A 24,265-nucleotide genomic window follows, 5' to 3' on the forward strand; every position below is an offset into this window, starting at 1 on the left:
AATCAATATCCTTCCTGAGACCATAGAGGCAACTGGCTTTGAAGGGTGAACTGCACTCACTGCTATGTACTGCTGTGCTGTGTGATAGAGGGCAATGTTGCTGCCCACACCGTTCCTTTTTTTGTTGCTAATTAGGACACGGTCTCTAGGGCCATCAGTTTCTCTTTCACTAAATTCACACTGGGGGGAGGTTATTCCTCCATTCTGCAGAGCTGCGACAAAGTAAATGCATCAGCCTGTTCCTCCCGCAGTGTCCATTCTGAAGTTTCCCGCAGTATTTCAAAATGCAGAATTAAAGAAAGCCTGAAGGCATGTCTCCGTGGTGAAGTTAACCTGGACTCTTATTCAGGCCATGTTCTAACCTACTTCCCTTTTACTCAGTCTCCAGCTATGTTTAGTGACATTTTGAAAGAGACCTAGTTGCTCCAGCTCAGAATTGGAGACCAAATCTCAAGTACTTGTCATCTCTTGGGCTGGTATCTTGCTTCTCCTGCGTTCTCCTAGAATTCAACAGAACGTGACCTGAGCACTTCAGCAGCACAGAGGTGAGGGATGTCACACCAGACAGGATGATTAAGCCTTGCAGTCTTGCCTTATGGACCAGGCATGTTCCAGGCAGGTCCTTGTGGCAGAGCTACCTGACTTGGGTTTCATAACATTTCTAGCAGAAGTGTGCAGTCTATGTTCATGCAACTATTTTCCCATTCCCATTCTAAACAAGAGTCCTCACCTTTTTAAAGCACATTCATTCAGCTGAAAACTCCTCCAGTTGTGCAGAAGAAAACGCAATTTGTGAATACCCTCGTTACCTGGTCTCCCTTTGGCAGTGACTGAGAGCGATGGAGCTGTTTGTGCTCAAGACAGAGTTTCCATTGACTCGTATACCTATTGGTTTGACGTTAATGTCACTTCGATGTCAGGGGTTATAAAGCGGAAGCCAACAGGAAGGACTGATAAAGCGGAAACTCTTTCCCCAAGCCGGAAGAAACACCATCAGTTGGCTGGAAAACTGAGGAAACTATTCTGAAAGGTTACATCTGAAAACACCCTTTTGTTAAGGGATCCTTCCTCTATATACTGGGAGTCTGCTTCCTGAGAAGAGCTTCTGACCTCAGTACACCGTATGGGTCGCTGGAGGGTTCTCCCACACTCTGTCCTCCCATGTCAGTCTTCTCAGAGAAGTCAGTGCTGTGGTGGAGGAAGAGGCATCTGGGTCTGGGCCACTCCTGTGCCACGTTGTTCTGCTGGTGTGGTTGTGCCATGTCTCCTCTGTCCTACAGTTTTGTCACACTGGTGGATTGGAGCTCCCGCTGTGGCTTTCTCCTGCCCTGTTTATCTCTGAGAGATAAAAATTCACTGTTTTTTTCCTTATCAGTGAATATTCAGCAAGCAGCATAGCCCTTGGCTAGAAGAGACAGAAGAACATCTACAGCAAGGGCTGGAGGAACACTTAAGGGAATTCTTAAGAAGGGAGAAAAGAGGGAGAAAAGTTAGGTTATTTTTTTCCTTCCTTTTTTGCTGAAGAAAGGTTCCTGCTCTATCCCATGCTTTTTTTCCTTTGCCATCAGCTCTTGTTCCCTGTTGAGAATGGGATGGAGGAAGTAGCTATGCTAATCTTGCTGCTGTCTTCCCCTGAATCATATATCTTGTGCAGGCTGTGGTTCAGACTTTTGATTTGGAACAGTGGGAGCCAGGGTTCGTACAGCAGTGCCTGTGGTTTGTGCTGTAACTCCCTATCAGCTTCCACAGTTGAGAGCACCACATTTCCTTAGGATGGTGCTTCTGTGTGAGGTTCCCAGTTCAGCTGTATCATCTGGCTGTCAGCACCAGGGCAGGAGAAATGTACTGCAATGCACAGAATAACAGCTAGGTCTGAGCTGCTACTTTTCCACCTTCTCTCCGTGTTCTTGTGGAAGTGACGCAAATTTTCCATGCTTGGACGGTTTGGCCAAATATGGGGCACAGCATCTCTTCCTGATCAGATTAGATGAGACACGACTAACTTTTATTGCTGAAGATCTGCGTAAAAGAAGCTGTAACTTTTTCTTTGAGGAAAACTGTATTTGTACACCAGGAATTACAGCAGAAAAACAAAAGTCCTCTTCATTGTGTTTGTCTTTACTTTAGAGGCATCAGTACCCTGTTTGAATTTGCCTGTGATCTTCAACTTTCTATCACCTTCCCTATTTGCTTCCCCTTTGTTAGAGAAGGTTTAGAGAGCTCACAACTAAATCCCTCAAATATTCTCTTCCCTTCTGCCTGTCAAACATACCACTTGCTAGTTAAATCTTCGCAGTGTTAAGGACACTTTGCTCTAGGAGTTCCCCAGCCCAGAAGCTGCATCTGTGGGGGTGAGGCGCATGCACTGCTGCATGGCTCTGGACTTCCAGCTTGCTCTGCTGAAAGTCTCAGTGCTGTTTTTCAGGACAGTGTCACTTTCCTCTGTAACAATATCCTTTCATCTCCTGGTTCACATGCTCCACTGCATTCTGGGATGGCCCGATACAAAGAGTGCCTTATTATGTTTGTGTATGTGTGATTCTGTTTTTTCCACATCGTTGACCTAGTGCCTTCCATGTCCTTGGTTATGCAACGGCTGTGGGCTGGTTAACGCTGTCCTGGCCAGCACCACTACTGTACATCCTTCCTCCGCATGGGGCTGGCTTCCTGAAGGCCTCCGCGTGTCCACCTGGCTTGGGATTAGGAATGTAACCTTGCCCATGCTCAAGAGTAGGGCATCTTCATAGACATGACTGTGCGTGTACCAGCTCCTGTTTCTGCCCTCACTCTCTTCCTTTTGTCTGTGTGACATTGCATATCCCTTTATTGAGTGATTTTTGTTCTCTCCCCTTCCCCTCTATTGTTTCCTTGGCTACAGCTGGGCTTTGCTGATCTAAATCTGGCAGAATTTGCAGGCTCTGGATCTACTGTCCGTTGCTGCTTGCTGGAAGGATATGATACTAAGAACACCCGACAGGACAACTCCATCCTAAAGGTACAGCAGCTGGTGCTGCTACAGTGGAAATCCTACTATTGACTTTGGAAAGATCGCAGCCAGAGCGCAGTGCTAGGCCTGAGAGAAGGTCCTGTTATGTATGAACACAGGACTTTGCTTTTATGCTGCTAGTCTGACTTGGGAAGTTTCCCGTTATCAGAGTTGCCCTTTGATATCTTGGCATCCATTTGGCCAAGTGATGACTCTCGATAGCATTCTTTTCATCAAAGAAAGCGTGAACAGGAGGGGGGAAAAAAGTTCTAAGGGCATGATCAGGGTGGCCAGGCTGGTGTCCTGCTGGGCCACTGCAACTTGGAGTTACTCGTGCCAGTGATTTGGGGCAGGGAGGGAAACACCTTGCTAAATCCCTGAAGCTGATTTCCTTTGGAAAGGAACTAGGTCTTGCTAATCTTTACACCTAACCCTTGACCTCCTGGCTGTTGTGAAGTGAGGAAATTGCCGCAGCATGGCTAACTATGTGCCTTGTCCCCCCTCTCCAGGTCACAATCGGAATGTCCCTGCTCTCGGGGGACCCCTGCTTCAAAACGTGAGTTTCTGGGTGCTCACCCCTTTCTGGGCAGACCAGGAAACCTGGTTCTCTTGCCGTTCTCTGCTGGAGACTAAAATTGATGGGGAGGGGAAAAGATGCCCTTGATATTGGAAGGTACAAGGGAAGAGCTTGAAACTGGTGGTCTGGATTGTTGAATCGGCCACAATAGCTAAGCCAGCCTGTGCTGTTGACTGGTTTGTTCTCTGCTGTGGTTTTCCCAGCTTGGTTATCAGTTGTGCCAGTATTTTCGCTGCTAGTGTCAGTTAGGTTTTGGAAACTAATGGACGTTGATAACAAACTTCATGTTTTGCGTGAAGAATAGAATTTCGCATATCTCTGGGGTTGGTTTCACTGACCTCTGAGAAAGGAAAGGTCAATGAAGAAAACAGTCTTGGAAAGGGACACACTTCAGCACATATCACACAGGATAAAGATCTTGAATTGAAACAGCAACAAGAATACTGCAAGGCTGAAATATTTTAGTTCTCCTTTTCTTCTGCAGGCACCAAGGTTCACAATTTGTATTAATTAGCAGAGAAAGAGCAATTGTACTTTTTTTTAATGCATCGTGATAGGAAAGCATAAGTACAGTTAAGCTATAAAGCAGTTTTGTTGCCTAAAGAGTTGTTGGGAGATCGACTAATAAATATACCAGCAACGTATACCTTCATACTGCAGTATAGCATTGCAAAACTCTGCAGTCGAAGCCACCCTGCCTTAGCGTGCTGCAAGGTGTGTGACTGTACTGCCGTGTGCTGACATAAATATTTTGTGTTGACTCCCAACAGTATGAGAGAAGAAAGCTTTACCTTGAGGCCATCTCTTGTAGTAGCGGTGTTCTGGGCTAAAAGGTCTAATTTTAAGAGCTAGTGTAAAGTGTATGAATTAGGTTGCATTCTTGTTATAAAATGCTGCGTAATTTTTGGTTGGTTTATTTTGTGAATGGTTTTTCATAGTGCTGCAGCATTTTCTTTCAAACCCTAAATGCAGTGTCATCTGATTCTGAAAAATTTCTGCTTCAGAAGGAAGTGTAATAAAAGAAGTTTTGGATATCTTAAACCATAACTTTGTAATAGTAACAGATGTTTTAAATCTAGAGTACTAGGATGTCTGGCAATAATATGTCTGACAAAAATACCTGTTGCTCCTTCACTGTGAAAGCCAGTCCCACTGTTAGAATGCCTGAAAATTGTGCAGAATTGGATATATATATATCCATTTAATATAAGTAGGGTCGGTCTGAAAGTCAAACCTCCTAATTTTCTTAAAGGAAAGTCATTCCCATTTTTTCCTTATATGCTGACGATGTGCAAATGTCTAAAAATGGAAGCTTTGCATGTAGAATAGTCCTTGATCAGTAAAGCTTTTGAGAAATGGCACTCATTAGGGGATTAGGCAGGAATTAAACTGTGCTGGGAAATGACTTCCGAGCACTGACTTTCTGCAGCACTCAGATGAACCTTCTGGGTGTCGTGCAGGAGGGCAGAGCAGGCTGTCTGCCTGAGCTGACAGACCCACGGGCTGCTCCAACAGCTGCTGCAGGAACAGTTTGCTTGATTAAGGCTGTAAAGGCCTTATTAACCTGCAAAGCAAAGTCCCCAAAGTACCCGGTTGCGTGTAAATCACTGATAACGTGATTAGGGAGGGTTGTGGTTTGTTTGTTTGTTTTTTTTCCTGGGGAAGGCATGCTGTGGATTTCCTGAAACATTTATGGCTCTTTGGCTGCCTATATAAAATATTCTCGGCACTTTATTTTTTCCTCCCAAAATACTGCAAAGGTAGCATCTTCCCTGGAGCTCCCAAGTGAGACAAATAAAAGTTTTTCTTTCTCACTCCTCACTTAAAAAGCATAATATGATCCATCAGTTCCAGTTCAGACTTCGGGCTACAGGGAAGTTAGGGCTCCAACAGGAATATTCATTTTGCCACGCTGCACATGCCGTGACTTCCTCCCAAAAACACTTCTGGAGGAAGGGAGGGGGCTCCAGGCACTCGCCACTCAGCTCCGCAGTCAGCATTTACAAAGGGATGTTGGGAGCACGCAGAATAACCAGAAAAATAATTTTGACAGCTGGAAAAACACTTTCGTCTCACTGAAAAAAGTTTAATCATCAGTTAAAAAATGGAAAGGTTATTTGATCGTTGTAAAAGTACTCTCATAGGGGGATGAGGTTGCTGGGATAAAAGGTTTCTTTTTGACCTGAGCCAGAGAGGTGTAACGAAAGGGTGCTGGAACTTAGAGCTGGACAACAACAAATTGGCTCCTGTTTGTGAGGCCAACTGGTTGCTGGGCACGTGTTGGGGGAAAAGGGGCAGCTCTGGATGGTCTTCTGGAGGATAGCACAGGCTCTGAGCCTGTTGTCCTGTAGAAATGATTGATTGGCCCCTTTTTGCCTTAATTTACTGCAGAAACTTGCTTTTCCTTATAATGAGTCCAGATGCAGTACAAGGTAGGGAAGACCCGAGTCTTGCATGTAGGAAAGCAAAATCCAATGTCATGCTGTGTCACTAGTCATAGAGGACTGCCACCTTCCCCCGTCCCCACGAAGGGTGGGTGCAGGCAGAGGGACTCTCTTGACAGGGCAGAGTGGGAACAGCCGGTGCGGTGGGGTGATGCCTGGTCCCTGCCTGGTGGTTTGTAACCTTCTTCACTTCTGATTACAGGCCTCCTTCCACCGCCAAATCCATCACCATACCGGGACAGGACTCAACCCTGCAGCTGACCTGTAAGGGCGAGGGAACCACAAGCAGCAGCAGCAGCAGTTCAGCCACGATTGGCTCTCTGCGTCAGACCAAGCCAAGAACTGCCATTCTCAGCTCGGGTATGAATGCCCGTCCTGGAGCCATGCAACTCTTGGCTGTGCCTGGACACTCTTTTGTTCTTCCCAGCAGTTGCAAGCACAGAGACTCTTTAATTTTTCATGTTTTCCCGCACCCATCCTCACCCCTCTGCTCATTAAGAAAATTGAGAAAAACAAAACCATCTATTAAGTGCAACTGAGGAGAAGCATGAATCTTTTCCACATGTTTCTGTTAGTGGAGATAAAGCAATTTGTTCTTTTTGCTGGGGATTTAATAATTCATGTATTGCACTCATCCCTGCTTTCCATTGTGTTCAATGACACTTAATATTGTTCTCCACTCAGCTATTCTGTTGCTCAGACTTATCTTCTAGAAAAGTTCCCCTGAAGGTTTTAGAGGTTGGTTTGAAGTCTAATGGCCTTGTTCCAGCTGCTGATGCAGAGTTCTTTGGCTTCTCTATGAGCCCATTTTCAAGGGCGCTGCATTTTCCCGTAGCCTTTTTTTCTTCCCAGCACACTCCAAATGTGCAGGCAGATACACTGCACCAAAATAACACTCCAGTCTCATCGCCTCAGTGACTTAGCACAGTGTGCAAGTGCTCTTCTTAAAAAGCTGGCTAACATGTTACACTTGTGCACTTTTGGATAAGCTTGCTGCAAGACAGACAAGCAGGGGGGATAGCAAAGGAGCAGAGGTTATGCTGAAGTTTATGTATTGAATTCAGATGTGATTTAAATGGTGTGAGCTCTCTCACAAGTAATAGGAGAAGCATCCAAATGGAGGTTGTAATACTTTACTGCCAGTGGGCATTTGATGCTTTCTTGGGTTTAGCTTAATGCTTTTAACTATGGATAGCTTCAGATACTACCGGTCCCTTTAGATCCTTCAGGCCCCCAGAGATGTTTGTAAATGCAGGCACTGAATGCTAGAATTAGTGATAAGCTTGACAGAGAAGCTCATTGTTGTCTCCCCTACTCCCCAGCTGCTTTCTAAGCTCTGTGCTAGCCTGAACAGCAGGGCTCTGCCAACAGCCTTGCTCTTTCCTTGATCTAACGTCTCAAGATCAGCCTCCAGTCCTCCCAGGTGATCAGCAGGCAACATGCTGGCTTGGGTACGGTGTTAGTGGAGTGCCCTGTTGTTCCTTGGCAGGTGTCCCAGAAGAACCAGATCAGAACCTGTCCAGCCCAGAGGAAGTCTTCCACTCGGGGCACTCGCGGAACTCCAGCTACGCCAGCCAGCAGTCCAAGATCTCCGGTAACTGTTGATCCACACAGCTCTGCCAGCACTGGCCCCATCCCTTTTTCTTTCCTGCAACAAGCTCTTGTGAGAGTAATTTGCAGCTGTCTCTCTCACCCTGCTCTTTAATATCAGTCTCCTGTTTAGTCTCTGCAGATGAGCTCATAGATGTATGTCTAAACCTCTGTATTTGGGAGCAGAAATGCTGGTCTGAAGCTGCCCTGCCTGTTAACTGTGCTGCCAGGAAGGGGAGAAGATCTGGTTTGTAATCACTCTGGTTTTGCAGGTTACAGCACGGAGCACTCCCGTTCTTCTAGTATGTCCGACTTGACCCATCGCCGGAATACCTCCACCAGCAGCAGTGCATCCGGAGGGCTGAGTATGACGGTGGAATGTCCTGAGGGAGAGCGGGACCACAAGCTAGAGAAGCCACCTCGCCCCCCCAGACCAGCCCTTCTGCTGGATAGACCCTCCCGGTAGGTAACTCAGGAGCAAAGTGCCTTCTCTGGGAAGGAGAGACAGAATCTACTCCTTTGTCTTCATGCAGCGGTAGATTGGATTGTAGCCGCTGAGGAGGAGGCTATTGCCAAGTCAAGCAGGAGAGTATCTGAAAATCTGCATCTTGAAAAGCTGAGTAAGTTTTCCCTTTATTTTCTCATCCCAGGAGGAAAAAGGATTCAGTGGAGAGTCACCCAACCCGAGTGGATGACACCAGGATCGATGCTGATGATATAGTGGAGAAAATAATGCAGAGTCAGGACTTCACAGATGTCAGCAATACTGAAGGTGAGAGGAAGAGTCTCAAAGGGGAGGTCTTGGCTGTTCCTTTATCAAGGCTGCCAAGCTTTTACAGTCAAATCTGATCTGCCATGGGCTCCTTCCCCTTTTGACAGGAATTTGCTTTCAGTGCTTGCTAGGTGTTTCTATGCTAGGAAAACAAACCATGTGGATTTGAGAGCTGCACATCCATTAGCAAAAAGCACTTGCTGCTGTTCTACACACTACAGCAGCGGTTGAACAGTAGCTCAAATGTACAGGATAAGAGGAGGAAAAAACTTGTATAGTCAGTCACCTTAAATCATCGCATATGGCAACATTATATGGGGATTTACACCTCGCTCAGCATGGGTTAAAACTAGACTGAATGTAACCACCTCTCACCAGCAGAACAGGCTGAGTTTCTCCTCCAGTGAGCCTACAAAAGCAGCGTGAGGCCCCACATCTCATCTATTCAGATGTGTTTGAGCTGACCAAGAACTCGCATCAATGGAATTACCTTAAAAGAAACAGCTGGAGGAGTATCACCAAATTAATTTCCCTGCATTTACTCTTCCAGAGCTTAATGCTGTGGTTGATTTGTAGATGAGGCTCTTTTTCAGAGCAAGAGGAGGAGTTCCCAGCGGCTCTGTTACTGTGAGAACACCAGGAAGCATGCACATGCATTCACAGAAACACATTCATTCCCGTGCTGACCATTGTGTAATGCGTCTGGGAGGGGAGCACCTGGCAGCCGTCGGTAGTTCTGGATTTTGATGTCTTACTTCCTTTTCCATCTGCAGACAGTAACCTGAGGTTGTTTGTGAGCAGAGACGGAACAACTACCTTGAGTGGTATTCAGCTGGGAAACAGGTAGGCTTTCTGAAAGGCTGGCAAACACAGGCGCTCCAGAGAGATTAGTTAGGTCTTTGTACCCAGGAAACTTTCACCTTTCGCTACGGGAGAGATTTCTCAACGTCTTGTGCTATGTGGTGGCTTTATTCCCACATTAACACCCCTGGGATCCCTCTGGTGACAGGCTACAGCTGCACTGGAGTATGAATGTAGTTCTCAGCAGGAGCTCAGAGGGATAATGTGATCGTAGTTGTTAGATCCAAGAACAGAAGTAAGGAGCAAAAGGACAAAATGGTAGAGGTTGGTTCCTGTTTGCTCCTGCGCGCCACTGAAGGCCAGGAAGCTTTGCCTCCTGCTGGCCTGCAGCAAAATTGCAGCAGCCTGGTTTATTGTCCCTTTTCCCTGCTTCCTGTGTCTTTGTCGAGGGCTTGTTCTCTCATAAAGATTTCTGAACAAATAAAGCTTTTTCTTGCCACAATAGCTCTTAGTACAGTGTCTTGGCTAGTTGTGTTTGTGCCTCTATAGCAGCTTCTGAGGTTAAAAAAAAAAGGCAATAATGGTAATGCAAAGATGTGTCTGGTTGGTGACAAAATTGGGAGCAAAGCAAAGCCAGGAACACTGGCTGTTTGCGCAGGATACTCCCCCCTTTCCTCTGTCCTTTAGAAGGATTCATGTGTTACACCCAGCTCTTTTAAGTGCTCTAGTGTTCACTTGCCACGTAGCTGTCTGGTTTGTGTTATGAGGGTTGACTTCTCGCCAGACTGACTCGTTATTTTCAGTATTTTGTGTGGGGTTAGAGGGCGATGTTTGTGAGTGCAGAGCTCTGAATAAGAACTTGCTTGGTCCATGTGACTAAGTCAAATAACCTGGCTTTCTCATCTTCTTCACCTCTGCATCCCCAGGGTCTCATCTGGAGTTTACGAGCCAGTGGTGATTGAAACCCACTAAATGTGAAGAACAGGGTAGAGCTGCTGGAAACAGGCCCCCTACCCAGTCCGCTGCCACGTGGATGCCAACCTTTACCTCTCTTCATGCAGCATTCCAGAAGGGATTTCTCCACACCCCTCCCCATACATTTGCACTGCAGAACTACTCCGAGACCACTCCAGATCATGCACTTTCCCTGCGTTGGCATTACCCTTCTCCGCTTCCTGGTTCTTCCAGTGCCTGCCTTCCCCCTGTTTCTGATCAGACGCAAGGTGTCTGTTGAGCTTATCCTTAGTGCTAGAGGATGTTGCTCACCTGCATCCTTCACTCCACCCATTCACTTGCAACAGGGGACTTCTCAGCTTTGTTCTCCCCAAAACGTTGGGTTATACCACTGTGAACTCTTCAAACCACTGGGGAAGGGGGAAACCATTCTAACCAAACCAAGAGCTGCTTGTTGGTGACACGGTGAAATGGCCACTTGCAAGATGCTTTATTCCATTGACTCTGCAAGGGAACACCACCTTCCAAGGCAATGGTTTTACTGAACAAGGTATGCTATGGTGTGCACTTCACCTTCCTACCCTCAAATCCCCAAACATCGTCTTCTCATAGGAAAGATCTCCCAAAAGTGCATTTCAGAAAACTACCACAATCCAGATGGGAGTTGATAAACAGTTAAATGCTAGTGCTTGTTATACCACTAACTGCATTATGCCCTTCCACTGCTGGGCATGGAAGGGCAGTGTTCATCTATTAGCATTAGCAGGAGCACTTTAGAGGTTCCAGATTTTACCTGGAGGAGGCTTCTACTTGCTGTTCCAGGAGCGTAATCCCTGTTCGCTGGACTGATTCAGCAAATAGTCACTGTTGGAGCTTGGAATAAAAAGCCTCTTTTTTTTTGGCTCAGGAAGGGAACTGCCCTTCTTGAACTGTGAAAAGAATCTGGTTATCTGATAGCCCTCCCCTGGGCCAGAGCAGGATGCAGTTGACTGCAGTGGTCTCTCTGTTGTGGTGGTGATTAACAGTTGCCTCTCTTGGCCTGGGCCAGTAAGAGAATTGGTGTTGGTTGGCCTTTCTTGCCCTGTCAGCAGGGATCTATGCCTGAGCTGGTTCCTTTTGGGGCTGGGGAGAAGCCACTGTCTCTGCCTTCAAAGGTAGAATGGGTGTTTTCTGCTGCATTAGCCACAGCAGCTGTTCTTACCTGCTCTGTGGCAAGTGAATTCTTCTGACAAGGCTTCAAACTGTTTTCTGGTTGATCTTTCAATTGCTCTTCTTTGGATTTGGTTTCTGCAGTTGTTTGACACTTTAGCTGCCTCTTTTCCTTGCAGTGTGTGGCAGAGATGTCGGTCCCTTTCAGCTCCCACTTATAGATTCTCCTGGCAGCTGAATTGCAAATGAGGATCTATGCAGACCCCAGCCGTGGGCCGGCAGCAGGCTGTGCTTGCAGCCCTTCCTGTACAGAGACTCTCAGCTGATAAGCTATTTCTGTGTAGTGCCCTTTCCTCTTTTGCCGGTGTACTGTAGTAGCACTTGGTGGCCGTGCACTCGGAGCAATGGCACACTCCCGGGCGTGGCTGGGAACGTGCCTTCCTCTGACACACGCGTGCCTGCACACACTTGTCCCATTCAGCAAGGAAAGACTCATAACTGATCACATCGTTGTTCAAATTCGTAGTTATTGTAAAGCCTTTTTTTTTAAAGGAGAAAAAAAAAGGATTAATTGTGGTGTCTGTGGCCAGAATGCATGCAGATGAGCTACTGGAAAAGGGAATTTGGCAGAATGAGAAACAAGGAATGAAAGGGCCTTGATTTATATTTTTTTTTCACTCTGCTAGCTAAGGATGGCTGCATAGGGAGGGTGCTAGGCAGTGTGGCAAAGCTATACAGCTGCTTACTCTGTTTCGACAGTTTCTCTCTTCAAGTCAAAAGGTTTCTTTCTGTGTTTGGACAGACCACATATAGTATATGGATCTTTTTCACCCTTTCCCTTTAAAGGGAATTAAATTTGGATTAGGGTAAGAAGGGGGTACAGACAACACCTTGGTTTGGTTTAATGTAGGGGGGGAAAAAAGTATTGGATCTTTCAAGTCTGTCTAGAACAAAAGCTCTTTCACACTTGCTGGTGTTTTTTAATGGTGATCTCGTCTTCATTCAGTCTGGGCAGGTTTGGCACTCACTGGCAGGCTGGTGAGCATCCTGCCCTGTTCCTGGGATGCTGTGTGTCTGCAGGAAGGGGAGAGCTGCTCGCTTTTCTCTCTCCCTGGGGCTCTGCCAGAAAGCCGGGCTTGGCCCGACCCTCTGCCCAGGTCAGGGTGAGGGCAGAGGCAGGCTCAGGCAGCAATGGGCGTTCCTGCCCTGTCTGCGGATGGCTGTGCGGAGCTGAGGGTCAGACCGCTCCCCAGGGGCCAGCGAAACCCCTCGAGAAATCAGGTCCAACCAGGACTTGAAAGGAGCAAACATAAGCCAGGAAAGAGGCCAAAACCCAGCTCGCTTCTGCTGCTTTGCTTCTGTTCCCATGGAAAACAATGGCAGTCACTGTCAGAGCAGTTGGGAACCCAGGGCTTTCTTCTGGGCTCCCGTTGGCAAGAGGTGGCTGTTCCGAGGTGCTGGCAGCTCGGCATGTCACGAAATCCCCATGGGATAGAGGGAGGAATATCTTCCCATTGAAGGAAGAGGAGAAGCAGTTGAACTTTTCAGAAAGCTGGTCTCATCTTCCCAGGCTGGCAGAGGCGTAACCTGCTCCATCGCACAGCTGTGGCCAACCTGGGCATGTCTCTGGCTTCTCTTCCGCCGGCTTGGCACATCACTGCTTGCGTTTTTGATAACTGTATCTCATAGGGTATCTCTTCCTTGTCTTCACGTTATTATTGACTCCACAGATCTTGGTCTTTATGTATCTTTTCAGCTCTCCTACCCCTCGTTTTGAGTAAGAAAGCAGCCCTAGTCATTCAGCCTGGTGCAGCACAGCCAGGGCTGGAGCACCCAGAGCAGACCCGGAGGGCAGAAGGAGCAGTCTGTTCCTATTTCTAGATCCCACGCAGAGCTCCTGCTGCGCGTCCATCGCGAGCGATGCCCAGCGGTCCCTGGCCGGCGGTGGGCATATGAGGCGGTGGTGATGGAAGCAGTTGCTTGTCCTGCAGACTCGCTGCCGTCTCTTGGGAAGCTGCGTCTCGCGAGCACTTTTTCCTTGTGGCATCGCTGCCATCTGTTCCTTGTTGGACCTTGAACATTTAAGTGAATCAGTTTCCAGACCCAAACCGCTGGCTAGTTTCCTTTGGGTTTTTTTTTGTCATGAAGTTTATTGAATTTTTTTTTTTTATAAACCCAGCAGGCTGGTGTTTTTTTTGACTGCATTATTGTTTCATTGATATTTTATTTCTGGGGGGCTGAGGGGGGATGTTCTTCCCCACATTGTTCCCCTTCTCAGGGGATTCAGAGGTGGCTTAAACAAGTAAAAGGACCTTATTGGCAAGACTCTGCATCCCCTGGGTTTCAGATGCTGGCAAGCAGGGCTGCTCATGCCTGGCTGACCCTGGAGAGCAGAGCTGGCTCTCTGCTCCAGTCTAGGGACCAGACAAAACGTGAGGGCTCTGCTTTCCCAGTCTCTGGACCTTTAGTTGGTGGAAGCCAATTGCAAAGAGTTGGGAAATTCAATGTAACTTTTTTACTAACTTTTTTTTTAAAAAAAAACAGTATAAACTGAGTGAATGTCCAAAAGAATAGGCTTAGTTGTGACTTGGTGAAGGAGATGGGTTTCAATTAGAAATTGTGATGGAAAAAGGGGGAGAAGGATGTTGCTCCTCCATCTTCTTTTGTATGGTCGGCACTTTAAATGGGGGCCTTCATGCTGTCCTGACCCTTGGTGTGATGGGCAGCAGGCGTGTGATCTCTCCCCCCCTCATTGCCACATCACTTTGCCCCCCGCAGAAAGCTAATAAGCCCTTTTTAATGTTTGCTTCAGTTTTTAGAGGGTTCCAAACCGGGCCGAGACCTGAAGAAATACGTATTTCATTTGCATCTTAATAGGAGGGGTTGACTTTTTATTTATTTTTGTCATTGCTGTTTCTTTTTAACTGGTAGCTGTGCAGCTGGACTCTGCACGCACTGTTGTGAACCTCTGGGAAAAACCTCACTCCAGGTACGCTAGAGCACCTAGGTTAAACACCCCTCCTGGAGAGGGGTCCCCCCGCTCCCCTCCTCGCTGCCTTACCCAGGAGCTGCGAACTCACCCTCCGCCCCTCCTGCCCCATCACCTGCCACCCCACCTAGTCTCTAGCTGAACAAGTTCTTGCTCTGGTGACTGAGCCCTGTGGACAAGGCTGGTCCCCAGGGACAAGTTCCTACAAACACTGCCTGGTCGCAGGTGTTTGTCCTTGAAAAGCCACTTCCTCGCTGGGGGGGTGTGACGAGCGCAAAGTCCCCCCCCTCCCGCTTCCCTCCTGAGAGCTGCGTCGTCATCCGTCAGCCCACCCACACCATCCCAACCTGATGCCCTCCGCAGCTCTGTGTTGCATTGCCCTTGCCCCATCGGGAGGGAGCGGACATGGAAACGTGGGAAATAAAAAAGGAATTTGGATGAAGCTCTCGAGCGAGAGGTGTGGCTGAGCCTCATAACTTGCCTCAAACACAAGGAATAATGGTAGAGCCCATATTTTTGTGGGGGGAGGGAGGGGAAGGGGAGATCATGTTTTATTTTCTTGAAAGTTAATTGAGCTTGGTGATCTTCAGACGAGGCGCGCACTTGATTTATATCAGATTCTATAGAGAGATCGCTGATATTTTTGGAAAGGGAATGGGTCTATGCAAACTTCCAAAATTGCTTGAAAGATAGTTTAACATTTTTTTACTTTGAAATCTAAAGATAAATCTAACTTTTTTTCTTAAAGCAGAAGTGCGTTTAGAAAGAGAAGCTACTTCCACTGCTCTATTTTGATGATGATTCTTGGAAAGTTTGGGCTGGAGGGAATGACTATTTTTCACCATTTTTATCTTGCTCCTCTAGTTTTTTTGTTTCTTTTTCTAACGGAATGCTGTGCCGTCTTTGATTCAACAGATCGTGTTTGTATTTTCTGTATCTGGTTCCTAACGTAGAGAAATAACAAATATATGAGGAAATCAATATAACGTCAAATGTTGTTATGGTTTGGGGGAAAATAAAGGTTTTTGGTACTTCACACTGATTCTTCTCGCTTTGTTTGTTGTTTTAAATATATCTTTGGTTCAGAAATATCTGGTATGGAAGCAGAAGGATCAGACAGTGCCTGATGGCATGCGGGGTGCTGGAATAGGATTTAACTTTGCCCTCCAGGATTTCCTTGGCGGCTGGAGTTGAGATCCCTGCCAGCCCGTTCCTGCAGACGGGAGCAGAGCTGGAGGGGGGAGCTGGCAGTACAGCACAAGTCCAGTGGAAGCAACAGCCTGCCATCCAGGGGGAAGGTGAACTGCTGCGAGTCGCTGGCAACGCCTCACGTCCCAGCCGCGGCTGGCCTCTGGGCTCCAGGGAACGTCTGGTGGTTTGTGCCGGGCAGCCCCTCCACAGGCTGGCAATGCCATTAACGGAGGTTTGAGCCGAATTCGGTGTCTGGGTACTTGGTGTCAGTGCATGCAGAGGCTGGGGGGGACCAGGGCCCCTAGGAGGAAGCGGCTTTGCCTCAGCCGCGCACACCCATTGCCTGCACCTTTGTGTCCCTCGGCTGTTGGGTCTCGCCTTTCCCTTTTCTCCGGCTGCGGCGCATGGAGGCACGGCTGGGGCACCGGATGCGAGTATCTCTGGTGTTGGGTTTGAGCTGGTGGGTGTCACGGTGAGCCATGTCCATCAGACCTCACAGACGGGGGCTGACAAAACTGGAGCACCCTGCTGCCGAAGGAAACCTCTCCTCTCTCTCCTCACCTCACCTCACCCAGGGACAGCACCGAAGCTGCAGGAGCTTCTCTCCCGGCCTTTCTCTCCATCCTCGTTCAGCGCAGCACGCTTCATGCCGTTAAAGAAGGATGTCAGGGCGGCGGGCGAGGCTCTAGAGCAGGGAGGGCTGCCGGCCTGCATCCCGCTGTCAGGCGCAGGGAGGGAAGGGCTCCCCAACACGGCGCCTAACGCTGAACAAACCCCTGAGCAGTGACGGCACACGGGGAATGTCATTGATTTCACAACCCGCTTTCCTGCTCCGGTCAGGACCCCACCCACGGCAATCCCCGGTTCATGCACCCCAGTGGCAACTGACGTGGGGCCCGGGGGCTGCAGCGGCCGCCCTGTCCCTGCCCCGGGGGGTTGGTGCAGCCCCCGCTCCCGGAGAAGGCCGGGCCCCGCCCCGGGACTACACCTCCCGTCATGCTCTGGGTGAGCCGTGCCCACGCTTCCCACAATGACGCAAACCCCAAGCTGCCCCGGCTGATTGGCCGTCTCCGGCCGAGGGGAGGGCGGGGCTGGCGCGCAGCGCGTTCATTGGTGGGCCGCTCCCGGAAGGGCGGTCCTGGCGGGGAGGGAGGCCGTGGCTGCCGGTCGCCATGGTGAGTGAGGTCGGGCGCGCCCCCCGCCCCGGGGCGCCGTGAGGGGCTGGCGGGCCCTGGGCTCCTCCGGAGGCGGCGGTGGCCTGCGGCGTCTCCCTGCTCGGCCCGTTAACCTGGGGGGTCCGAGCGGGCTTGGACCGAATCGGGGCCGGGACCAGCGCGGGGCCTCCTGGCTGCCCGCCCCCGGCGGGGGGAGGCTGGGCCCAGGCCGCCTCCTGGGGCCTTTCCGGGGTAGCGTCGGTGCCGGCGGCGATCGGTACTTGGGAGGACTGGGCCAGAGCTGTGGGGGTGTGAACTGGCGCGGCCGGCAGCAGCTCCGGGAGCGCTCCCAGCAGCAGGGCCCGGCCGTTCTCCCTGCAGCCCTCGCGGTGGGTTATTCCTGCTGCAGAGAGCCTCCCCTCCGCTCCCCTCCCCTCCCCTCCCCTCGGTGTTTCGGACCCGCAGCAGTGCATTCACATAACCCGGGGCTGAACAAACAGCGGGTGCCCGTTAACCACCCCTGCTCTGACCCTCTCTCCCTTTGCAGGCCACAGCAACAGACCAGGTGGTTGGATTCGGCTTGGTTGCCTTCAGCCTCGTTCTCTTTGTTTACTACACGCTCTGGATCATCGTACTGGTACGAGGCTCCTCTGGCCGTTACAGTCACAGTCACTTCACGCTCGAGTGTTCCCTAGGGTTTGTTTAGGTGCTGATGTGTCTGTGTGCCTGAAGGACTCTGTCTTGCCAACTTCCTGGTTAAAAATTTCAGGGCAGAGCTTCCTCTGCTGGCTCAGCCTTTGCCCTTTCTGGGCGTGCCTGTCCTTGCCTGGGTGAGACCGAGCTCCGATCTCCGCCTGTCCTGCTGCTCTCAGGCAAGCTGACAGCCGGTGTAAGATCCAAGGCTCACTCAAGCTGTCAGCGAGTGCTGAAGCCTGGTCCTTCTGGAGGTGTTGTCATTGGTGTTTACATTTGCAGTTCTCCAGATTCCTGGTTCTGGTGGGAGATCACAGAGGGAAACATAAAAAGAGATGACTTTTACCAAATCTGGAGCCTGGTAGGGAGGAGAAGAGTTTAGGGAATGCAGCGTTCTGGAAAAGTGATTGTGAGCCTGGCAGTTTGCCCACTTCTAGGGACACATCAGCAGAGGTCATTAGTGGATTTCTCCCAGAAAGAAATGTCTCCTCATGAGCTTTCCAGGTACAAGAGTCCTGGCTCAGCCCTGGGCTGATGTCTGAACTCCTGGCAGCTTCCCCTCTAACCTCAGAGTTTTGAATTCCCCTCTTGTGTCTGCTTACTCTGCTGCCTGATAATGTGTTTATATGGTCCAGAGTCCATGGAGCGTGTAGGTGCGCTCGCTGCTGTGTAGGAATCCTTACACTGCTCTCTAGTGTCCAAAGCCTTCCACTGGCCTCCACAGAGGGATCCTGGTGGGATCGCCATGAAACTGAGCCAGCATCAGCTGCTCTCTTCTGCAGGGCACAGTCTGGGGATTTGCTGTTTTCAGCACCAAGCGGGCTGGCGGCCAGGCTCACCCTGACAGCCCAGGGCTGTGGGACCCCTGTGCCAGCCTCATGTAGCTGCCCCTTGTCATCCATTGAACGCTGAAGCCTTTGCAGCCCACCCGCTGTCATGTCCCTGCAGCTGTGGGCTGAGCCACCTGCAGGTCTGGGCACTTTTTTTTTTTTTTAGCTCTCTGCTCACAGCTGGTATTTTCATCCTGCTTTTGAAACCACAAGGTTGCAGGTGTCAGGGGCTTGCCCAGGTGTTGTGCCCACTTACTGACACCCCTCCCTGTCTCCTGCAGCCCTTCATCGACAGCGACCACGGGATCCACCGGTACTTCTTGCCTAGGGAATACGCAGTTATCATCCCCGTAGTGGCTGGTCTGCTGCTGGTGCTATTTATAGGTGAGTGTTATTTCTGTTGTTCTAATTAGAAGCTTCTAAATTAGGAAGAGAGAAGAGGGTAGCTGGGGGATTAGCTAATGTGTGACACTCGTGACACACTCTCTGTGGCTTCTGCCGCAGCGCAGCCTGGCACAGGCTGTCGAGGCGTGTGTTTGTGAGTAACTGGCTGCTTGAGCCTCTGGACAGCAGAATTGTTTCTCACTCGCTCTGCTGAGGTTCTGTTTCTCACTATGATGTGTGCCCGTAATTAGAAGTTTTCTGGCTGACTCTGTTCTCTCTCATAGGCATTTTTATAATGGTTGTAATGTGGAAGAGCAGGAAACCTGCCAAGAAATCTGACTGAAGGCCCAGCTGAGAGAGATGAGGAGAAGGCACCTACCCTGCAGCATTGTAGCCAGGAAAAGACTTTGCCTGCAGCACTGACAGACGCCTCCTCCAGGGTGCGTGGTGCTGAGCTGGCTGCGCTCTCCCGCGTTCCTTTCTGCAGAGACGAAGCCTTCTGTAGTTTACAACTTACTGACTGAAGGGAAGTAAAACTGACCTCCAGGGCTCATCAAGAGGGACCAGAGCCCCGGCTGTGAGGGACCCGCTCCCCGTGCTGGCTAGAGGAGCTGTTGGGGTCCAGCAGCTGTAACCGCCAGAGTGCGAGTCCAGCCCTGACCCCTGCCCGCTGCTCAGCCTCTGGGTAATCCTTCCCCTCTGCTCTTGCTGTGTCCAGTAGTCTGTTCCTTCTGTTGGGGCTTTTTGTTTGTTTGTTTGTTTGGGGGTTTTTTATGTTTACATATGGTTTGTGGGATTTTTTTAAACTGGATTCAAGATAGAGAGAAAAGAAATGAGACTTTGGGCTTGGAAAAGGCAGGCTTGTGTTCTCCATCCGCCTGCTGGAAGGGCTAATCATGGTGCTGGTGGGCTTTCAGGTTTCTAAAGAGGGACCCCCGTGAGGTCAGGCGTGCAGAGGATGCAGGGATGGTGCTGCTGCTGCCCTCTGTGTCCCCTCCTGCAGTCACCCGGGGTGGTGACGAGATGCCCTGGGTTGCAAGGACGCATTTGGCTCTGCCACTGATGGGCACAGTTCCCGTCACAGCTGTCAGCTGCTGGCTGGGTTCCTGCCCCTGGACAAGGCTCCATGTGCCAGCTGGGCTGGGGCTGCACAGGCAGGCCTGGTGGCACCCTGTCCTTCCCCTGGTGGCACCCTGTCCTTCCCCTGTGGGGTTTCCTCTCCTGGCAGCGGCTTCTGCCCTGAGATGCGGTTCCCCAGCAGCTCCCGCAGACCACGATGAGCAGGATCACCCTCAATAAAGGTCCTCAAGGTCTCGGTCACTGTCCTCCACCCAAGTCAAGGGGGTGCCGCAGGCCTGCCAGGATGGTTTCTGCTGCGTGGCCCTGGAGTGCTGGGGAAGGTCCTGCCCTGGGCTCTCTGTGAGCCATGTCCTGCTGGTGGGGACAGGCAGGGAAGCACCAGAGAGAATCTGGCTGGGCTGGGCATGCCCAGCGCTGTGGTGGTCCTGCCGTGCTGGGGGCTGCTTTATCCCATCTGGGGTAGCTCCAGCAAAAGGAGGGCAGATTTGATCTGACCCTTCTCGCGTGTTCTGTGAGCTTCCCCTACCAGACAGCAGTGTGTCCCGCTGCCTCCCATCCTGCTGGGAGGTGATGCTGGTGGCTTGGGCTGAACCTGGCTGCAGTTTAACCTGCCGTGTGCCTGGAGCTGGTGGGTGGTCTGGAGGCGAGGGTCTGGCTGGGGATTTGTCCCCAGCTCTGGCAGAGGCTGCCTGGCTGTGGGGGCTGCACACCTGCCCCGTTTGCCTGTCGCTGTGCCCTCCCTGAGGCAGAGTCCCCCATCCCTGTTTTTCCTTGTGCCTTGCTGCTGCCCCTCCTCCTGGTGAGGAATCCCTCACTCCCCAGCCCCTCGCCCACTGGATGTGGCTCAGCCCACCCCGTGAAGGTGAAGCTGGGGCAGGGGGAGGCAAAAGGGGGGAAAACTAGGTCAGGTCATGTCTGAGCATCTCGAGGTGTGCCCTGCTCCCTGCATGGGAGCCTGGCGGTGTCCCTGTCACCTCCTCTTTCCTCTGGATCAAAGCCCATAAGGGACAGGGTTGGGACCAGTTTCAAGGTTACTTCTCATATTTCTTTGTCAACAGCGGGAGAAAACAAAGTCCAGCAGCCCTCCCTGGGCAGGCGGGCAGCAGGCAGTTCGCTCTGCAGCAGTTTCTCACAAGTGCTCTGCAGCTCGGCCCTGGCAGGAGGGGCTGCAGGTGACAAGTGGCCCCCGGGGACATCGGACGGGGACTGGGGTACCAAGAGGCCTGCGTGTCCCGGTCCTGTTCCTGAGCCATTTTGGATCATTTTGGTCCCTGGGCTGTTCCCAGGGACCAGCCTGAGCTCACCAGTATCTGCCATGGATGGGAGCTAGTGGTGCACAGAGGTGAGCAGGGGGTTTTGGGGCAGAGGGGCTGGCTGCAGGGGACCCCCAGGCTGGAGGGGAGCCTGAGAGGGCAGAGCAGGAGGTGTAGAGAGACATGGGTGCTGGGGCCCGGTCCCGGGGCACACCGGCTGGGTGCTGGGGTCAGTAGCAGGATGGGTAGTCCCAGGACGGGTGGGATGGGTGCCGGGGTCGGTGCTGTGCGCCGGTCCCGGAGCCTCAGGCAGGGGCGGTGCTGGGCTGCGGGAGCGTCCCTGCATGAGCCGGACCTCCGTGCCGGGGCCGGGCGGAGCGGAGCGGGCGGGGGCGGTCCCGGCAGTGCCCGCTCGGCTCCGCTCCGCCCCGCCCCGCCGCGGCCCCGCCAGCCCCAGCCCGGTGCCGCCCGGCCGGGATGCGGGGACCGGCGGCGGCGGCCCTGGGGGCCGGGGAGCGGCGCCGCCTCGGGGGCTCCCGGCGCGGTGAGTGGGGCCGGTACCGGGCACCGGGAGCGCCGCTCCGCGGGGCCGCCCCTTCCCGAGCTCCGGGCCCGATCCCTGCGGGGGGTGGGGGGCGGGGCCGCAGTACGACGTGGGACACGGGGGGAACTGGGCACGGGGCGTCCGGACCATGAGGGTGCGTGGGGCCGTCCCAGACTCGGGGGGGTCCCGGCACGGGGCGGGGGGGAACCCTGGGCATTGGGGTGCTGGAGACGGGGGGGATATCCCGCTGGGGACCTGCGCCCCACTCACCGGTGCCGCCGCTGAGCCCGCTCTGCGTGCAGGGTGCAAGCCCCCACCCTCCGGGTGACCCCCGGATCCCGCCGGGTGACCCGCCAGCTCCCCGAGGATGAAGACGCTGGTGAGTACCTCCCGGGACAGAGGGCGCGGGGCTCCGGCGGGCACGGGGGTGCGAGGGGCCGGGGGGACCCTGCCGGCAATCGGGGGGCCGCTGACCCCGAAAGCGGTGCGGGGGACGAGTGCAGCCTGGCAGCTGCCGGTGCCCGCAGGCAGCGCAGAGCCCCGGGCCCGCGAGCGCGGCCATAGGGCACGTGGGCCAGTGCTGCCTGCAGGAAGTGAGCAAGGCACCGGCACCCCACGCTCCCTGCTCGGCTCCTCGCTGCGCCCCAGCCCACCCAGCCAGCGCACCTGTGCCTCAACACCCTCCTCTCACGGGGCTGCCGGCATCCGACGTGGGGTCGGTACACGTGGCCACGCTTGGAGAAACCTCCCCACTTTGTTTCCAGGTCCGGCTCTTCCTAATGCTGGTGTGTGTGGCGGTGGTCACGGTGCTGTACATCCTGCTGTGCTCCCACGTCTGCCTGCAGTTCTGCTGCTGGCCCCCGGGGCAGCAGGGTAGCCCCACGGCACCCACCATCCTCAGCTTCCAGGGGTACAGCCGTGTCCCCGATGGCAAGGTGTGTGGGGATGGGGCGGTTCTGGAGCTGGTGGGGCAGCTTGACTCACCCGTGTCTCAGCTTCCCCTTCCTTAGGGAAGGGCCGGCTGGGCTGTGGTGTGTCTGGCCGCTGTGGGAGGGAAGGGGGAGCCAATGGTGCATTTTCCCACAGCCGCTGGAGCGAGCACTGTGCCGCCGCTGCGCCATTGTCTCCAGCTCGGGGCAGATGCTGGGCTCACACCTGGGAAAGGCCATCGATGGGCAGGAGTGCGTCCTGCGGATGAACCATGCCCCTACTGCCGGCTACGAGGAGGATGTGGGGGCACGGAGCACCATCCGGGTGGTGTCACACACCAGCGTCCCGCTGCTGCTGAGGAACCAGCCCTACTTCTTCCAGCAGTCCCAGGAGACCCTCTACATCATCTGGGGGCCAGCAAAGAAGATGAACCGGGAGAAAGTGGGCCCAACCTACCGGGCGCTGCTGAAGGTGATGGAGACGTACCCCCACCTGCAGATCTATACCCTGACCGAGGAGAAGATGACATATTGCGATGACGTCTTCCAGAACGAGACGGGGAAGAACAGGTACCGCTGGTTTCCAAGGAGCACCCATTGGGTCCCCCTGCCATAGCACCCATCCCCCTTGTCGGGCACCCATAGCCCAGCTGGGATGGCAGTACGGTGCCACCCACTCCAGCATGGCCGCGGTGCTTTGCAGGCTGAAGTCCGGCTCCTTCCTGAGCACAGGCTGGTTCACCATGATCCTGGCCATGGAGCTGTGCGAGCAGATCTGTGTCTTCGGCATGGTCAGCGACAGCTACTGCAGGTGCGCGGGGGGCGGCAGGGGCAGGCACAGGGTGGTCCGGTGTCCCCCCCGAGTCCCACACCCACCCCGTCCCCTCCCACCAGGGAGAAGAACCACTCGAGCGTGCCCTACCACTACTTCGAGAAGGGCCGGCTGGACGAGTGCAGGATGTACCTGGTGCATGAGCGAGCCCACCGCGCTGGGCACCGCTTCATCACCGAGAAAGCCATCTTCTCCCGCTGGGCCAAGAGGAGGAACATCATCTTCACCCACCCATCCTGGGCAGGTGGTTAGGCTGCCAGCCATGGGGTGAGGCAGCAGGGACCCTCTCATCCTGCAACAACGTGTCTCAGCTCGGCTGTTGCCACAGTTGAAAGCCTTTTGCCAAGCCCCAGAGTGGGGAGTCTCTGTCTCCGCAGTGGCAGAGCTGGCTCCCCCAGCCAGTGGGTGGGCTGGGACCCCTCATATCAGTGCACAGGGGACATGAGCTGTGCCTGCCCAGATGGACCCAGGGCGACCACAAAGGTTTTCCGCCCGCTCTACTGAGATGAATATTTAATGCAGGATTAAGTATTTATGCTGCTGGGCTCCAGCATGACGGGGGATGAGAGCTCGGTCCCACCAGGGCCATGAGCTGGTGCCTCTCCCAGGGATGAAGCTCCACCGCGGTCCTTGCCCCACTCATGCCCAAGACCCAGTGCTGGGTGGGGGGTGCAGGGAGCTGGGTCCGGGCTCCCCCATCCTGCTGCCTTCTGCTGCTCTGCACCCAGGCAGGTCCCTGCGGTCCCCTGCATGCCCCCAGCTGGGAAGCCCAGGGGCCACACGCACCCCAGGGGCTCTGAGTTGCCTTGTCACAAGTGCCCTTGGATTCAGACCAAAGCAAATGTGGCCATTAAAACTGTTTTTAACTTGGTGGTGCCCTGCTCTGTGCCCCTCACAGCTGTGGTACGTGGGGACAGGGGACGGCAGCTGGTCACAGGGCTGCCGTGTCCTGCTCTCCTGCCAGGCTATAAATAAGAGGGGGAGGTGATGAGGGGGTAGAGCTGAGCCTGAGCATGGGGGAGGGTGCCAAAAGCCTGCAGTTGAGATTGTTTGGGAATGAACGGCTGCATCTCTGCAAGATGGGCGCTGGCCCGGCGTGGATTTCGTGCTGGG

The 24,265-nt window shown here is 52.9% G+C and overlaps 3 protein-coding genes across 6 annotated transcripts in view; all 3 read left to right on the forward strand.

The window, feature by feature from the left end:
* Positions 1 to 15,298, forward strand: part of EEIG1 (estrogen-induced osteoclastogenesis regulator 1) — a 38,006-nt gene extending 22,708 nt beyond the window's left edge. For both annotated transcript variants that reach the window (XM_054848626.1, XM_054848627.1), the window contains exons 5-12: positions 2,879 to 2,995; positions 3,496 to 3,542; positions 6,210 to 6,367; positions 7,497 to 7,601; positions 7,870 to 8,059; positions 8,248 to 8,369; positions 9,143 to 9,212; positions 10,097 to 15,298. In XM_054848626.1, coding sequence (XP_054704601.1) covers positions 2,879 to 2,995; positions 3,496 to 3,542; positions 6,210 to 6,367; positions 7,497 to 7,601; positions 7,870 to 8,059; positions 8,248 to 8,369; positions 9,143 to 9,212; positions 10,097 to 10,142 — 855 coding nt within the window. In that variant the 3' untranslated portion in view covers positions 10,143 to 15,298. The remainder of the gene's footprint in view (positions 1 to 2,878; positions 2,996 to 3,495; positions 3,543 to 6,209; positions 6,368 to 7,496; positions 7,602 to 7,869; positions 8,060 to 8,247; positions 8,370 to 9,142; positions 9,213 to 10,096) is intronic.
* Positions 15,299 to 16,513: 1,215 nt separating this feature from the next.
* DPM2 (dolichyl-phosphate mannosyltransferase subunit 2, regulatory) lies at positions 16,514 to 20,512 on the forward strand. Its single transcript, XM_054849093.1, has 4 exons — positions 16,514 to 16,628; positions 17,155 to 17,244; positions 18,412 to 18,514; positions 18,799 to 20,512. The coding sequence occupies exons 1-4, from the start codon at positions 16,626 to 16,628 to the stop codon at positions 18,855 to 18,857; spliced, it is 255 nt and encodes an 84-aa protein (XP_054705068.1). The 5' UTR covers positions 16,514 to 16,625; the 3' UTR covers positions 18,858 to 20,512.
* A 145-nt stretch (positions 20,513 to 20,657) lies between these two features.
* Positions 20,658 to 24,022, forward strand: ST6GALNAC4 (ST6 N-acetylgalactosaminide alpha-2,6-sialyltransferase 4). Of its 3 annotated transcripts, none has more exons than XM_054849090.1 (6): positions 20,658 to 20,936; positions 21,694 to 21,770; positions 22,156 to 22,326; positions 22,478 to 22,890; positions 23,024 to 23,131; positions 23,215 to 24,022. In XM_054849090.1, the coding sequence occupies exons 2-6, from the start codon at positions 21,759 to 21,761 to the stop codon at positions 23,402 to 23,404; spliced, it is 894 nt and encodes a 297-aa protein (XP_054705065.1). In that variant the 5' UTR covers positions 20,658 to 20,936; positions 21,694 to 21,758; the 3' UTR covers positions 23,405 to 24,022. The 3 variants fall into 3 exon arrangements, with proteins under 3 accessions (XP_054705065.1, XP_054705067.1, XP_054705066.1); XM_054849091.1 differs by lacking the exon at positions 20,658 to 20,936 and adding an exon at positions 21,211 to 21,391; XM_054849092.1 differs by lacking the exon at positions 21,694 to 21,770 and having other exon boundaries at positions 20,749 to 20,936.
* The last annotated feature ends 243 nt before the right edge of the window (positions 24,023 to 24,265 follow it).

The sequence above is a fragment of the Grus americana genome, chromosome 20, assembly GCF_028858705.1.
Source record: "Grus americana isolate bGruAme1 chromosome 20, bGruAme1.mat, whole genome shotgun sequence".
NCBI classification, from domain to species: domain Eukaryota; kingdom Metazoa; phylum Chordata; class Aves; order Gruiformes; family Gruidae; genus Grus; species Grus americana.

Coding starts and splice junctions, on each gene's coding strand:
- DPM2 (XM_054849093.1), top strand. Junction 17,245..18,411: donor CGCTCTGGATCATCGTACTG/GTACGAGGCTCC, acceptor TGTCTCCTGCAG/CCCTTCATCGACAGCGACCA. Junction 18,515..18,798: donor GCTGCTGGTGCTATTTATAG/GTGAGTGTTATT, acceptor TCTCTCTCATAG/GCATTTTTATAATGGTTGTA.
- ST6GALNAC4 (XM_054849090.1), top strand. Junction 22,327..22,477: donor GCCGTGTCCCCGATGGCAAG/GTGTGTGGGGAT, acceptor ATTTTCCCACAG/CCGCTGGAGCGAGCACTGTG. Junction 22,891..23,023: donor AACGAGACGGGGAAGAACAG/GTACCGCTGGTT, acceptor GGTGCTTTGCAG/GCTGAAGTCCGGCTCCTTCC.